The 16,859-nt window shown below is 35.9% G+C and overlaps 2 protein-coding genes across 2 annotated transcripts; one reads left to right on the top strand and one right to left on the bottom strand.

Annotated features, from left to right (window-relative positions):
* The first annotated feature begins 762 nt into the window (after positions 1–762).
* On the top strand, positions 763–1,212 carry LOC108321160 (S-protein homolog 3). Its single transcript, XM_017552827.1, has one exon. It carries the CDS (start codon positions 763–765, stop codon positions 1,210–1,212), a length of 450 nt encoding a protein of 149 aa, XP_017408316.1.
* Positions 1,213–7,349: 6,137 nt separating this feature from the next.
* On the bottom strand, positions 7,350–11,213 carry LOC128195240 (uncharacterized). The gene is made up of 4 exons (XM_052872474.1): positions 9,388–11,213; positions 9,311–9,317; positions 8,256–9,152; positions 7,350–7,472 (listed from the first exon to the last, which is right to left on the bottom strand). The coding sequence occupies exons 1-4, from the start codon at positions 11,211–11,213 to the stop codon at positions 7,350–7,352; spliced, it is 2,853 nt and encodes a 950-aa protein (XP_052728434.1).
* Between the last annotated feature and the right edge of the window lie 5,646 nt (positions 11,214–16,859).

The following is a 16,859-nucleotide window of genomic DNA, read 5'->3' as shown; positions in this document are numbered from 1 at the left end:
TAATGAAAGAATGTCTGAACTATGTGATTCTTGATTTTCCCTCAGGAATAGAGTCAATTCTTTTTGAGTTCATTTCCAAAAAAAATCCAAACATTTTTGTTTTCTAATAGTGTTATTTTTTTTTTGGAAAGATTAAATATTTGAAAACAACATTAACTTCATACATTTAGGTATTGTTTCAGGGTTGTAGTGCTAATATTTAATGACAATTTTTATTTCTAAGCAGAAATATTTATGTTGTTATAATTCTAATGGTTGACTTAGCTGTTTTCCAAAGTGAGTCCTTCTAAGTTCATTTCCGAAAAAAATCCAAACGCGTAGTGTTATTTTTGGAAAGATTAAATTTTTTGAAAACCATATTAATTTCGTACATTTTATTGTCTTAGGTTAGGGCACATTTTGTAATTCTAAAACCTTTTTCTTAAACCAATTTTTTCATGATTAGCTGTCTCATTGCAATTTTGGTTGCGATATTATATATAAATTCAGGTAATCTTTTTTTAAGCATAAAATATGTGTACTTAAAAATAAATAAGGACTAATTAAGTTAAACTAAAAATATGTTAAATTTGCATTAAAATAAAAATTAATTATATTTAATGAAAATTTTTATTTCTAAGCAGAAATATTTATGTTGTTAGAGCTGTTTTGCAAAGTAACATTGAATGCACTGCATTTTTTTGTTTGTCATTATTTATTCTTGCAACAGTTGTTCCTTTTTCCCATTATATATTTCTGATGAACCTGATTTCTCTTGTATACATGAAAGTTGATGATCATCAAAGACTGAGAAAAGGTGGAACAATGGCTATGTTTGGGAAAAGTGTTTCATTCCTATGGGTGTTGATCATTGTACTGTCATCTGCAAACAATTGCATGGTTTCGGCACTGGTGCTTATTGAAGTGACAAATCGTTTGGACAATGGAAGTTTGGACTTAACCGTTGCATGTCCCAATATTGAGAACAAAAGCTACCTTCTGCACGGTGGTCAATTCCATCAATGGATTAACAATGCTGATTCGTCTCCATCCGGAGGGCCATTTTTCAAGTGTTCCTTTCAATGGAAAGGTGCATCTCACATGTTTAACATGTATAATCCTTCTAGGGATTTTGATTGTGAAGAGTGTCATTGGTATATCAAAGAAACTGGACCTTGTAGGGTCTATAACCGTCCTAATAAGCCTACTATTTGCTCTAATTGGGATTCATAATTTCTGCTATCAGTTCTAGAATCTAGGCTTCACAATTTCAACTTTTCTTCCCATCATCTCAATAAAAGAGTGATATCATTCTTCATGTCTTTCAAATTTTAGTTCAGAAGCTTTATTCATGTCTCTGGTTTTAATTGCCTCTTCTTTTCAATCACTTGTTTTTCTTCTTCCTTATATGTTTTTCATCTTTCAAACCTTAATTACTTTTTAGTTTCTTTAGTTTAATTTTATTTTTTTTTCATAAATTTCCCAATTGAATTTCCTAATTGTCTGACCATTTCAAACATATATTTATTGATTTTTTAAAATATAACAATTTGATTTTTTAAAATATAACAATTTTCATTTTTAAAATATATCTACACATAAAAACATCACAAGAATGATTAGAAAATACCATTATGATACGTGATCAGTATAGACTCATCTAAATGATTGAAAAGACACATACAAGTGAAAGAAGACTCAAATACAACACATAACAGAAAATACCAAGAAAAAATTTTTAAAAATCAACTTTCACGAAAGAAGAAACTAATAAATCCAAATTAAAAAGTTCACTGCATAGATCAATCTTACGGTCTCATTTAGAAAAATGGTTTCTAGAAAGATTGTTAATTTTAAAATAATAAAACTCGTTTATAACAAAAATATTTATATTAATACATTTTTATATTAAAATAATCAAATTTCACTAATTTTAAACCATCATCACTCCTAAAATGTTATTTGTTAGGTCTTTACAATTATAATTGTAACATCCCATATATATATAATAGCCAACATTATATATTAAAGACGTTAACATCTAAATATAGAGAACAGTCGGAGTATGACGTGTAATAAAATGTGAAATTACAGTCATCCAGAAATAAAAGAAAACGGAAATTCAAACTTAAACAGTTGAAAGGATTAAACACTACAAGTGTTCAATCAGGAAATTCTAAGAAGACTACTCCGCAACATCAGCAATCTCCAGCTCTTGCTCCAAGGGAATCTCTTCGACAACGTCTGCTCCCATCCCAAAGGATGATCATTGCCAAAGAAACATACCCAAACAGCACATAACAAGAACAATGCAAGGGTGAGCTAGATATAAAAAGCATATTATACATATAGCATAGGTAATTCATATAATCATACTTAGATTCGTATAAAAGAACAATTAGAGCATACTTATTAAACCACAATTCACCTACTTGCACAACATGCAAAAATCATTCAAACATGGTAGACTAACATTACAATACTTGTTACTTTATACTCCGAAATGTTACTTTATAGACCGACTCGTCCGGACTAGAATGTATGTAGAGCTGGGGCGGGTTCTGCACTTGTGATGGACTCTACTGCTTTGCAAAGCCATTGCCGAGGGGTTTCACCCGACCATACACAAGGTTAGTCCGTTACCGCGGAATAGACCTCCAGTGATAGCGTCTACCCTGGGACCTCCCTCTACTCCCACCACACGCGTCAATCCTCTCTAAGTGAGAATGAAAGACCGTTGGAGTGTAGGGATAACCCCCCATATGGAAGCCTCTTACATTCATTCTATACATTAACTGATCCCACCGAGAGATCTTAATTTCCGATTTAATCCCACCATTTAAAACTCACGATATTTCTTTTGGAACCATGTACCTCATAAACCACTTATAACCATACCATTTCAACCAATCTGGATTACATGCACATGCATTCATAATTTGCAACCGAAATATTTAAATAACATAACTTACTCTTACATTAAACCCAATTATGAAAAATCACCTACCACCATATTATCCCAACAATTCCAACATATTTCATACATTCACATAATTCATGTCATAGATAATATTCCAAACATTGGTACACATAATTCAATCCAAAAGCAAGGAAATTAACATTCAACATATTTGTAAAATACTATTTGTAACATCCCAAATTCTCACATTAATGTAACAACCCAACTTTTTACATTAATGTAACATCCCAAATTTTCACACTTGATAATTAACATTACATTTACGGTAACATTCCGTAATCTCACCCTTTAAAATTTCCTAGTTAATATAAGTCTATACATGTAAAAAGATTCTAATTATAGTTCTTCTACTCCTCCCTTTCCTTGGCACTATGTGAGGCGACATTCCTTCATCTGCTCCCGTATAACGAATTATACGATCATCGCACATACCCAAACACAAAACACAAACAAGTAGGGTGAGCTAACATGCAACAAATCATTTATAAGACATGCATAATTACTTCGATACAAACATCATATAATAATTATGTCAGACACCCTCATACTATCGTACCACAATTCCTATTAGACACTCGTCCCACAATACCCAATAAATACCATAATACCTAATAGACATTCATTCCATAATACCCAATAAACACTCATCCCACAATACCCAATAAACACTCATTCCACAATACCCAATAAACACTCATCCCACAATACCCAAATAAACACTCATTCCACAATACCCAATAGGCACTTATCCCCACGATATTCAATAGGCACTTATCCCAACGATATGTTGATGAGCGATACAACGGAAGGTTTTTCACTTGTGATGTCATTCTTAGTCCCCTCACTATGTCCAAAACCGGCACATAGACCAGGAAATTCTGCCCTCCATACCATTCATAAGGTTAGTCCCCTCACTATGTCCTAAACCGGCACATAGACCAGGACATTCTGCCCTCCATACCATTCACAAGGTTAGTCCCCTCACTATGTCCTAAACCGGCACATAGACCAGGACCTCCTGCCCCTCTCACCACATAATTCATCATTCTCTACTTGAGACTAAATGATTATTAGAGTATCAGGATAACCTCCAACTTCATGACCCTCAACATCAACATATACGCACATACCATGACATTACAGAATCTCTCCACGAAACTCATACCATGCTCACATTCCTTAACTCATATTATACCATTACGAAATCTACCCATAATCCTCATACACATACCATGACATTACAGAATCTCTCCGCGAGACTCATACCATACTCACATTCCTCGACTCATATTATACCCTTACGACATTTCCCCGTAATACTCATACATGTTTAGATGCATAAATTCAAATCAAATAAACTTCAATCATTTCAGAAATCATACAAACTGAATATATTCCAACAAGATATATTACATGATAATTTAACAGTACATAATCTGTACACAAGATTTAAGTTAAAAACTTGTCGAGGAGACTTCCAGGAAAGAGAGGTGCGTCACAATGGACAACTTAAGTACCAAGTCTTTCCTTAGCCAAAGTGTTCCTCAACTAGTTTTTAACAAATTTCTTATTAACAGATTCAAAACAACAGCATATAATATTTACACCGAATATCAATATAGATAAACATACAGTAAGCATTAACAATATTCATACATAATTTCAAGACATGAATAGTAATAAAACAGTACTAAATCATAATATAAAAGCTTAGAAAGATTAGCTCCCCTACCTCTATTCCAGATTCCTCTTGATCTGAATTTATTTCCCCGAAACCCTTCAGAACCTCTACTCTTCTTGCAACTAAAAATTTCTCCCTAGCTCTTTCTTCTCTATTTCTCAAGCTCTCACTTGATTCCTCTTTTCTTGGTGCAAAATACCCTTCCCTCCCATGGCTATTTATAGTTAAAAAAATTACTATTCATTAATATTTTAATATTATTTATTATTTTAATATTATTTAAAAATAATATTTCAATCATTTTCTTACCAAATCTGATCCTAATTTCTACCTACTACTTTCTTCCATGCTAAGGAATCTTAATGCTGAAAATTTATTTTTACTATTTACTTTTTACTATTTACTATTCACTTTTTACTATTTACTATTCACTTTTTACTATTCACTATTCATTTTTTACTATTCGATTTTCTTAAAAAAAAAATACTAAATAAGTTATCAAAAATTTTAACCTCTCCTTCTAAAATTACTATAATTTTATATTCAAAATATATATTTTTCTATCCATTAAAATTATTATTACTAATAAAATGCTAAAATTTACTATTATAAATATTTTTTTTTCATGGGTCTTACACTATTTGGACGAGCGCTATTCACTAGACACTATTGGACGAACGCTCACTCAATTAAGGACGAACGCTAACTTCTATATCCAGGACGAACGCTCAAATCAATGTGTTAAGGACGAACGCTCACTATTTGGACGAACGCTTCACTATTTGGACGAACGCTCACTATTTGGACGAACGCTCACTATTTGGACGAATGCTCACTGGCGAACGCTCACTGGGAAGGACGAACGCTCACTGCCGAACGCTCACTTGGAAGGACGAACGCTCACTGCCGAACGCTCACTGGGAAGGACGAACGTACAATAGAGCCTAAACCCTGTTTGGCCGAACGCTCACTAAGACGAACACTATTAGATTACTGCCAATACTGTTTAGACGAGCGCTACACAGATCAAATAACCGAACGTATATAGGCAAACCGAACATATAAATATTGTTTGGACGAACGTTCATTCAGTCAGAATGAACGTACATAGATAAAGAAACTCAATATGTAAACAGTGTTTTGGACGAACGCACATACAACCAATACTAAGAGATCGATCGCTCACCATTACTTTTACATCAAAACCGAACGTTAAAGTGGCAGATTACAGGTGGAATACTGTTTGGACGAGCGCTAACACATACAAAACCGAACGTTTAATATAACTATTTCAAAAGACCGAACGCTATTCTTAGATTGAAGGACGAGCGCTATACTATGATAGAAGGACGAACGCCAATGCTGAACACAAAACCGAACGCTCTTAATAATGGGACGAACGTCCCATTTTCACTCCAACAATTTGGACGCACGCGTAAATCTGCAGAATTATGCAGATTTGCAGGTTTTTTCCAGAAACCCAGAAAAATCCCAATTTTCATCCCCTTCTACCCAGATTTTCTTCAACAACATAATTTTACTACCAGGCATACAGATTCATGCATAAAAAAGTCATTCTAAGTACGAAATTTGTTCATCAACAACACTATATCATAAATCTCAGTACACACATACATGGTTCATACAATCCAAAGAAAAGGATCTAGCTCCCCTTACCTCTTGAAGACTTCCTTAGCAAAAGCTTTGAATCTCCCTCCCACGGTCTCCTTGCAAATCCAGAGCTCTCAACCTCTCCTTTCAGATTTTGTAGCCTAAAACTCTATTTTCTCTTCTCTGCAGTTTTAAAGCCATGCCTCAGCTCCCTTGTTGCTCTTGGACGGTGCAGGTTGAAAGAAAGAGACCCTCTGAGTGCTGCTCCCCATTAGCAATAAAAAAAAGAAACCCACTTCTGATATTGGGGCGGCTGGTGCTTCTAAATATGATGACTGCCGCCCCCCACCTTCCACTGAGAACGTGCGGCTCTTACATTCTCCCCAACAACAAAATTTTCGTCCTCGAAAATTAGGACATACCAGAAAACAAGTGAGGATATGACTTCTTCATCTCTTCCTCCTTCTCCCAGGTAGAATCGCCAGTTCTACCGTCCCAAATGACTTTGATCAGTCTGGTAGCTTTCCCATCTGGTCGTTTGGATAGCCTCTCGTCTACCTTGACCGGTTGCATCTCTATAGAGAGATCTTCCTTGACTTGTACAGTGTCAGCTTCTAACACATGAGAAGGGTCGGGAACATATTTCTGAAGCTGAGAAACATGAAAGACTGGATGGAGATTAGCTAGCTGGGGCGGCATAGCTATCTCATATGCGACTGGTCCGATGCGTCTAGAAATCTGATATGGTCCAAGGTATCTGGGAGAAAGCTTCTTAGCTCGAATAGCCTTTCCTACTCCAGTAGTAGGCGTCACACGAAGAAACACATGATCACCGGCCTCAAACTCCAAAGGCCTGCGTCTCCTATCAGCATAAGATTTTTGCCTACTCTGTGAGGCTCTCATCCTCTCTTGAATCACTCTCACTTTCTCAGTCGTTTGTTGCACTATTTCTGGCCCATTCAGCACAAACTCCCCATCTTGGAACCAGCATAAAGGTGTCCTGCAACGCCTCCCATAAAGAGCTTCGAACGGTGCCATTCCAATACTGGTCTGAAAACTATTATTATATGAGAATTCCACCAATGGCAACACTTCATCCTAGACTCCCATATGATCAAGTATACACGTCCTAAGAAGATCCTCCAATGACTGTATAGTCCGTTCTGACTGACCATCAGTCTGAGGATGGTAAGCAGAACTCATCTGGAGTTTACTGCCCATCTCATTCTGTAAAGTCTGCCAGAAACGAGAAGTGAAGCGGGGGTCTCTGTCCGATATGATGCTGGAAGGCACACCATGCAATCTAACAATTTCCTTGATGTACAACTGAGCTAACTTCTGCATAGACATCTTCAAATTAATTGCCAAGAAGTGAGCACTCTTGGTCAATCTATCAACTATTACCCAGATGGCATCATGCTTTCGGACAGTGTGTGGCAAATGGGTTACGAAATCCATAACAATGCTGTCCCATTTCCACTCAGGAACATCAGGTTGTTGTAACATACCACCTGGCCTCTGGTGTTCTATCTTAGCCTTCTGACAAGTAAGGCAAGAGGAAACAAATCGAGCTACATCACCTTTCATACCCGACCACCAAAAAGATTTCTTAAGATCTTGGTACATTTTAGTCATGCCTGGATGCATGCTAAAGCGACTCCGGTGACCTTCTTCCAATATCAATCTCTTCAGCTCTCCATTATTTGGTACACAGGTTCTTCCTCCGAATCGTAGAAGACCGTCTGTACCCGTGTTAAATTCTTTTCCTTGCTCAGTACCTATCAAAGCCCTTGACTTCTGAAGCTCGGGGTCTAAGAGTTGCCCTGCTGTGATTCGCTCAAGGAGTCCATTAGATACCACTAATTTACAGCATCTTATACCATCAGGTTCAAACTCCACATTCAACTTCAAATCACTGAAGCTCTCTACTAACTCTAGTTCTCTCACCATCAAAGCTGAGATATGCACGGTCTTCCTGCTCAAAGCATCAGCAACCACATTGGCCTTCCCTGGATGGTAGAGAAGATTAAAGTCATAGTCTTTCAAGAACTCCATCCACCTTCTTTGTCTCATATTAAGCTCCTTTTGATCAAACAGATACTTCAGGCTCTTGTGATCACTGAACACCTGAAATTGAGCTCCATACAAATAATGTCTCCATATCTTGAGAGCAAACACCACTGCAGCTAATTCCAAATCATGTGTAGGGTAGTTTCTCTCATGAATCTTTAGTTGTCTTGAGGCATACGCAACAACTCTTCTTTCTTGCATCAAGACACATCCTAGTCCCTGATAGGAAGCATCACAGAAAACCTCAAAAGGTTTACCTGTGTCAGGAATGGCCAATACTGGAGCGCTAGTCAATCTCTGCTTCAACTCCTGAAAGCTAGCCTCACAACGGTCTGTCCATGCAAATGGAGTGTCTTTCCTAGTCAGCTGTGTTAAAGAGGTTATAATCTTAGAAAACTCTTCAATGAAGCGACGATAGTAGCCTGCTAACCCAACAAAGGTTCTGACCTCAGTGACTGACTTCGGCCTTTCCCATTGCAACACGGCTTGAACCTTGGCCGGATCTACAGAAATCCCATCAGCTGAAATAATATGACCAAGGAACTGCACTTCTCTCATCCAGAACTCACATTTTGAGAGCTTGGCAAACAACTTTCTTTCTCGCAATATCCTCAACACTGCTCTAAGATGATCGGCATGTTCTTCCTTACTCTTAGAATATATTAGAATGTCATCTATGAAGACGACAACGAATTTATCTAAGAAAGGTCGAAAAATCCTATTCATGTAATCCATGAATATGGCAGGGGCATTAGTCACACCAAAGGGCATGACCACATACTCGTAATGGCCATATCTAGATCTAAAGGCTGTCTTCTGGACATCATCAGCCTTAACTAATATTTGGTGATAGCCGGACCGTAGATCAATCTTGGAAAACACAGCTGCCCCATGTAGCTGATCCATCAAATCATCAATTCTAGGCAACGGATACTTATTCTTGATGGTTAATTTGTTAAGTTGCCTATAATCCACACACAATCTTGAACTGCCATCCTTCTTTTTTACAAGTAATACAGGCGCACCCCAAGGAGAAACACTAGGCCGGATGAACTGCTTCTCCAACAACTCTTCAATCTGCTTTTTTAATTCGGCCAATTCGGCTGGCGCCATGCGATAAGGGGCTATAGAGATAGGCCCTGCTCCAGATACAAGGTCAATAGAAAACTCTACCTCTCTTGGAGGAGGTAAGCCAGGAATCTCCTCAGGAAATACATCTAGAAATTCACTGACTACCGAGAGGTCTACGCTCGAATCTCCTTGCTTCACTTCCATGTGTGATAGTATCAGGAAACAGCATGCACCTTCTATCAGGTCTTGTCTCAACACACCAGGAGTCAGAGGTGTGTAATCCTCCTCATTGGGAAATACTAGCTTTTTCTCTCCACAATCAAGGAGAATACGATTAACAGACAGCCAATCCATCCCTAGGATGACATCCAAACCTTGCAAAGGTAAACAGATCAAGTTTACCTTGTACTGACGCCCCTCAACCACTACTGAACATCTAACACAAACTGTAGATGTCTTCACTATCCCAGAAGTAGGAGTAGATACAGTCAAGTCATACTGTAACTCTCTCACTGGTAACCCCAACTCTCTAGTACAAGTCTCAGACACAAAAGAGTGTGTCGCTCCAGAATCAAACAATACCATGCAAGATTTACCACCCAATACACATTTACCGAAAATCAAATCACCTGAGCTAGCTGCTTCTGTCCCTGTCAGTGCATAGACGCGTCCAGTGGCCTGAGGTCTGATGCCACCTCTGTGCTGAAATCTCCCTGCATGCTGCGGCTGGGAAGTAGCTCTCCTACCCATAAGGCAATCACGTTCATAGTGGCCCTCCTTGTGGCATCGGTTGCACCTCCGAAAATTAGTCCTCTGGGGACATGAAGACAAGTAGTGCGGACCGCCACATCCATAGCATCTCACGTCACTCAAAGATGACGACTGGCTCGGCTGAACAGAAGGATGAAAAGATCTTCCGGAACTACGAGAAGAAGAAGATCTGGAGTATGGTGTCATCCTGGAACTGGACCCGCCTCTAGACATGGCTGGTCCCCCAACCCTCAGTGGCTGGACCTGACGACTCGGGTATCCCTCAGCTTCTCTCTTCGTCTTCTCCATATCCCTAGCCATCTCTACAAGAGCTGGAAACTCCCTCAGACGGTGACCTCTCACCAATAGCTTGATGTCACCGCGCAACCCGTTTTCAAACTTGCGGCATTGCCACTCTTCATCCACTTTCATGGTGTTAAATCTAAGAAGATGTTTGAAGCGATCAGTATACTCAGATACCGACATATTTCCCTGCACTAGCTCCAAAAACTCCACTTCCTTAGCATATCTAAGAGTGTCAGGGAAATATTCCCTATAGAACTTCTTCTTAAATAAGTCCCATGTGATAGGGGTTCTAGTTCCCTCTAAGATCATCCGTGCACTGCTCCACCAGTGGCTTGCCCCTCCAGTCAATAGATACTCAGTATAGGACAACCTGTTTTCATCAGGACACCTCTTGGCGTTGTAGACTCTCTCCATGTCACGAAGCCATTGATCGGCTTCATCTGGTGAGCACTTGCCATCAAACTTGGCGGGATGATGTTGCAAGAAATTTTCCAAACTCCATTCTTGAGTTGGAGCAGCCGAAAAAGAAGGACCGGTGGGAATCCTGCCACTAGTCATCACATCCAAGAACTGCCTTTGGGTGGTATCGGCCGACGCTCTGGCGTTCTCAGCAGACGCTCTTGCAGCTTCCAGATTCTGCAAGGCTATGGTATTCTGTTGAATTAGTGTAACGTTTTGTTGTTGCAACGCCTGAAGCACAGCATTCAACATCTGATTAGAGTCAGACGGATCGACATCGGAGGGAGGAGGAGATCTTGACGCCATCTTCTGTTCAGAAAGAAAGACTATCAGTCCAACTTAACCAACACAACTCCCAACACGAAACCAGAGTACACAAACATAAACGAATCACAACCACAACCTACAGGTTTCTAAGGAAGAACTGCTCTGATACCATTAATGTAACATCCCATATATATATAATAGCCAACATTATATATTAAAGACGTTAACATCTAAATATAGAGAACAGTCGGAGTATGACGTGTAATAAAATGTGAAATTACAGTCATCCAGAAATAAAAGAAAACGGAAATTCAAACTTAAACAGTTGAAAGGATTAAACACTACAAGTGTTCAATCAGGAAATTCTAAGAAGACTACTCCGCAACATCAGCAATCTCCAGCTCTTGCTCCAAGGGAATCTCTTCGACAACGTCTGCTCCCATCCCAAAGGATGATCATTGCCAAAGAAACATACCCAAACAGCACATAACAAGAACAATGCAAGGGTGAGCTAGATATAAAAAGCATATTATACATATAGCATAGGTAATTCATATAATCATACTTAGATTCGTATAAAAGAACAATTAGAGCATACTTATTAAACCACAATTCACCTACTTGCACAACATGCAAAAATCATTCAAACATGGTAGACTAACATTACAATACTTGTTACTTTATACTCCGAAATGTTACTTTATAGACCGACTCGTCCGGACTAGAATGTATGTAGAGCTGGGGCGGGTTCTGCACTTGTGATGGACTCTACTGCTTTGCAAAGCCATTGCCGAGGGGTTTCACCCGACCATACACAAGGTTAGTCCGTTACCGCGGAATAGACCTCCAGTGATAGCGTCTACCCTGGGACCTCCCTCTACTCCCACCACACGCGTCAATCCTCTCTAAGTGAGAATGAAAGATCGTTGGAGTGTAGGGATAACCCCCCATATGGAAGCCTCTTACATTCATTCTATACATTAACTGATCCCACCGAGAGATCTTAATTTCCGATTTAATCCCACCATTTAAAACTCACGATATTTCTTTTGGAACCATGTACCTCATAAACCACTTATAACCATACCATTTCAACCAATCTGGATTACATGCACATGCATTCATAATTTGCAACCGAAATATTTAAATAACATAACTTACTCTTACATTAAACCCAATTATGAAAAATCACCTACCACCATATTATCCCAACAATTCCAACATATTTCATACATTCACATAATTCATGTCATAGATAATATTCCAAACATTGGTACACATAATTCAATCCAAAAGCAAGGAAATTAACATTCAACATATTTGTAAAATACTATTTGGACGAGCGCTATTCACTAGACACTATTGGACGAACGCTCACTCAATTAAGGACGAACGCTAACTTCTATATCCAGGACGAACGCTCAAATCAATGTGTTAAGGACGAACGCTCACTATTTGGACGAACGCTTCACTATTTGGACGAACGCTCACTATTTGGACGAACGCTCACTATTTGGACGAACGCTCACTATTTGGACAAATGCTCACTGGCGAACGCTCACTTGGAAGGACGAACGCTCACTGCCGAACGCTCACTGGGAAGGACGAACGTACAATAGAGCATAAACCCTGTTTGGCCGAACGCTCACTAAGACAAACACTATTAGATTACTGCCAATACTGTTTAGAAGAACGCTACACAGATCAAATAACCGAACGTATATAGGCAAACCGAACATATAAATACTGTTTGGACGAACGTTCATTTAGTCAGAATGAACGTACATAGATAAAGAAACTCAATATGTAAACAGTGTTTTGGACGAACGCACATACAGCCAATACTAAGAGACCGATCGCTCACCATTACTTTTACATCAAAACCGAACGTTAAAGTGGCAGATTACAGGTGGAATACTGTTTGGACGAGCGCTAACACATACAAAACCGAACGTTTAATATAACTATTTCAAAAGACCGAACGCTATTCTTAGATTGAAGGACGAGCGCTATACTATGATAGAAGGACGAACGCCAATGCTGAACACAAAACCGAACGCTCTTAATAATGGGACGAACGTCCCATTTTCACTCCAACAATTTGGACGCACGCGTAAATCTGCAGAATTATGCAGATTTGCAGGTTTTTTCCAGAAACCCAGAAAAATCCCAATTTTCATCCCCTTCTACCCAGATTTTCTTCAACAACATAATTTTACTACCAGGCATACAGATTCATGCATAAAAAAGTCATTCTAAGTACGAAATTTGTTCATCAACAACACTATATCATAAATCTCAGTACACACATACATGGTTCATACAATCCAAAGAAAAGGATCTAGCTCCCCTTACCTCTTGAAGACTTCCTTAGCAAAAGCTTTGAATCTCCCTCCCACGGTCTCCTTGCAAATCCAGAGCTCTCAACCTCTCCTTTCAGATTTTGTAGCCTAAAACTCTATTTTCTCTTCTCTGCAGTTTTAAAGCCATGCCTCAGCTCCCTTGTTGCTCTTGGACGGTGCAGGTTGAAAGAAAGAGACCCTCTGAGTGCTGCTCCCCATTAGCAATAAAAAAAAGAAACCCACTTCTGATATTGGGGCGGCTGGTGCTTCTAAATATGATGACTGCCGCCCCTCCCTTCCACTGAGAACGTGCGACTCTTACAATAATTATATATATAATAAAAATATATATTTTTATCTCCAACCAAATAAAATGTTAATGAGAATGAATATTTTATAATACTCTTGTACTAAAATAAAAGTTTTAAAAATGTCCTTAAAAAAAGAGGAATTAAGATAAATATTAACACATCATAATGATGCAATTGATATGGGCTTAGTATTAATGAAATTAGAGATGAGAGCATAAAAATTTAATTTCCAATTAAGAACTCATAGAAGATTGAGTTTAAAAATTTAATGCATTTAAAGATGACGAGAGACAGAAAATTTAAAAATTGAATTGTAATCAAATATGAAATAGGAGGAAAACTAAGTTTTTTCTTTTAAATTAAAACTCACATAATATATATATATATATATATATATATATATATATATATATATATATATATATATATATATATACACTGTATGACCGTTCGGTTAGCTACAAACCGAGTGGTCGATCATCTAACAACGAAGTCACCGATTGGTCAAAGATAATTATTTATTTATAGGTTTAATTGTTTTCTTTGTTCTAGTTTTGCTGCACTCTGTCAAGTTGGTCATGCCTTTTAAAAAAAAATTCAATTTCGTCCACACCTACTAAAAAAGTTTAAATTTCGTCTATCCTGATATAATTTGTCACAATCAAATTCCTTCCGTTAAATATATAGAAACAGTGTTAATTTTTTTTTCTCACTCCTCTACTTCTCTATGCAACGCAACATATGCTCCTCTCTCCTCTACACCTCTTGATAAAAGTGATACAAAATAGATAAAAAATGTTCATGTACTTTTAATGATATTTTAAAATTATGTATATAATAAATGAAAATACTTAAATCTCACAAAACTCGTCTCTCTCACTTCGATAAATCTTACACTTGTTTTCAAATCCAACCTAAAGTCATAAGCTTCAAGCTCAAAGCATTGGGTGAACTAACCAACATTTGGCTTTCTCATCATCATCCTATTAAAAAAAATATTAAATTAAAATTAAAGTAAGCATAAACATTCTATTATAATTAAACTTCAATTTAAAATGATTGATTTTATATAATTAAACATTTTCTTTATTCTAATTTAACTTCAATTTTATAATTAAACGGTTTATTCATGTCACTGGTTTTAATTGCGTCTTTTCTGAATCACTTGTTTTTCTTCTTCCTTATATTTTTTTCATCTTTGAAAGAGTAATTACTTTTTAGTTTATTTAGTTTAATTTATTTTTTGTTGATAAAATTCCCAATTGAATTTCGTAATTGTGTAACCATTTCAAACATATATTTCTTGATTTTTTAAAATATAATAATTTGAATTTTTTGGCAATTGAAATCTAACATTGTTGTAGTGATTATTTAAAGATTCATCCAATGAGTTTTAGCTAGCAAAATAACCCATGCTATTTGGATTTTAAATAAACAAATTTCACTTAGTGTGATGTCTCCTCTAAATGTAACATATTGTTTCTCTCAAATATATCATAATTTATTTTTTCATTTTCATTTAAGAGTTAATTGTACTATATTTTAAATTTAATAAACATATAATATAAACTTAAAAAAAGAGTTTATACATATATCATTTAATTTAAACATTATCGATGACAAATTTTGACATAATTTTTCGGAAGCTAATAATACTTCTAAGACTTTTTATATATAATTACTGTCACTGATACAACAAAAATTTATATATAAAATCTTCATCTGTAATTATTTGAATTTTAAAAAATATTAATTAAATAATTGGATTATTAATATTATGTTTTAGAATTTAAAATATGTGAAAAAGTTGAATATATGTTATTTTTATATGTATTATTCTTTTTATAACTTTTAAATAACGAATCTATATTTTTCGTCAATGTAATAAAAAATCCTGAGGCAGAATTACTAAAACAAAGTTCTATGAAAATTAAGTTATAATTAGAAACCAATTATGAAAAAATTACAAAACTCTTCCTTTTGTGTTCATAAAAATAACTATACAAAAGGTTCATAAGATAAAAATAATATCAAACTAATATTTCATTATCAAGTCACACAAAAGAGAGTTATTCTTTCTTTCTTTAAAAATGAAACAAAATATATGGGAAAAGAAAGCATAAATATTGATATCCTATATGTAAGAACTCCTTTCTGAGCTTCTCATAAGCTTGTATTTTAATTTGTTACTTAGATTATTATAGTGAAGCAAAGATATTTATGTTACATCATATATGACATTGCTTAATAAACTAGTTAAATAATTCACATATTATCCTATATCTCACTATAAACTCATACAAGTTTGATCATTTATAATAATTACTTCATATTTCACCAAATTCCATAATATTTCATTGTCAAGTAAGACAAGAGAGAGTTATTATAAAACATAATACATGAGCATAAATAATGTTGTCTTAGAAACTCCTTAGCTTCTCATCAGCTTATATATTAATTTATATGACTCCGATCATTAGTAAAGCAAAGAGATCGATATTACAAGATAAAATTGCTTAATGCATAAGTTAAACAATTGACATATTATTCTATATGTAACTACAAATTCATATAAGTTTAATATTTTCATAATCAATTTAATTTATCATTACAATCAATATCAATCAATAGTATATACTTCATCTAGATTAAAATGCTAATAAATCAAATCAACCCTTTCATTACATTAATTTAATATCCAAATATAATATAATACTCAAATATAACAAAACAATGAAAGATAAATAAATTTTAACATTTAAAAACATCTTTATTTGGAGTTCATAAAATTCTCTCTTTGACTCACTCAACAAATCAAACATATTTTAAAATTTGTTTAATTAAAATTTTACTCATTCAACCAAGACTTCAACATAATGAGTGAAGTTTAGATTATCCAACGAAATTTCTTCTTATCCAATGACCTTATTATAAAAAGAATAAGAATATGACTCATCCAATAATTTCAAACATTGGGAGATACTCACCCAATTAGATTTGATTCTCCTAACGAACTAAAACACTATGAATCT

The sequence above is a fragment of the Vigna angularis genome, chromosome 2, assembly GCF_016808095.1.
Source record: "Vigna angularis cultivar LongXiaoDou No.4 chromosome 2, ASM1680809v1, whole genome shotgun sequence".
In the NCBI taxonomy this organism is placed as follows: domain Eukaryota; kingdom Viridiplantae; phylum Streptophyta; class Magnoliopsida; order Fabales; family Fabaceae; genus Vigna; species Vigna angularis.
Note: the sequence above shows the minus strand (reverse complement) of the source record. Positions and strands in the feature narration are given on the sequence as shown.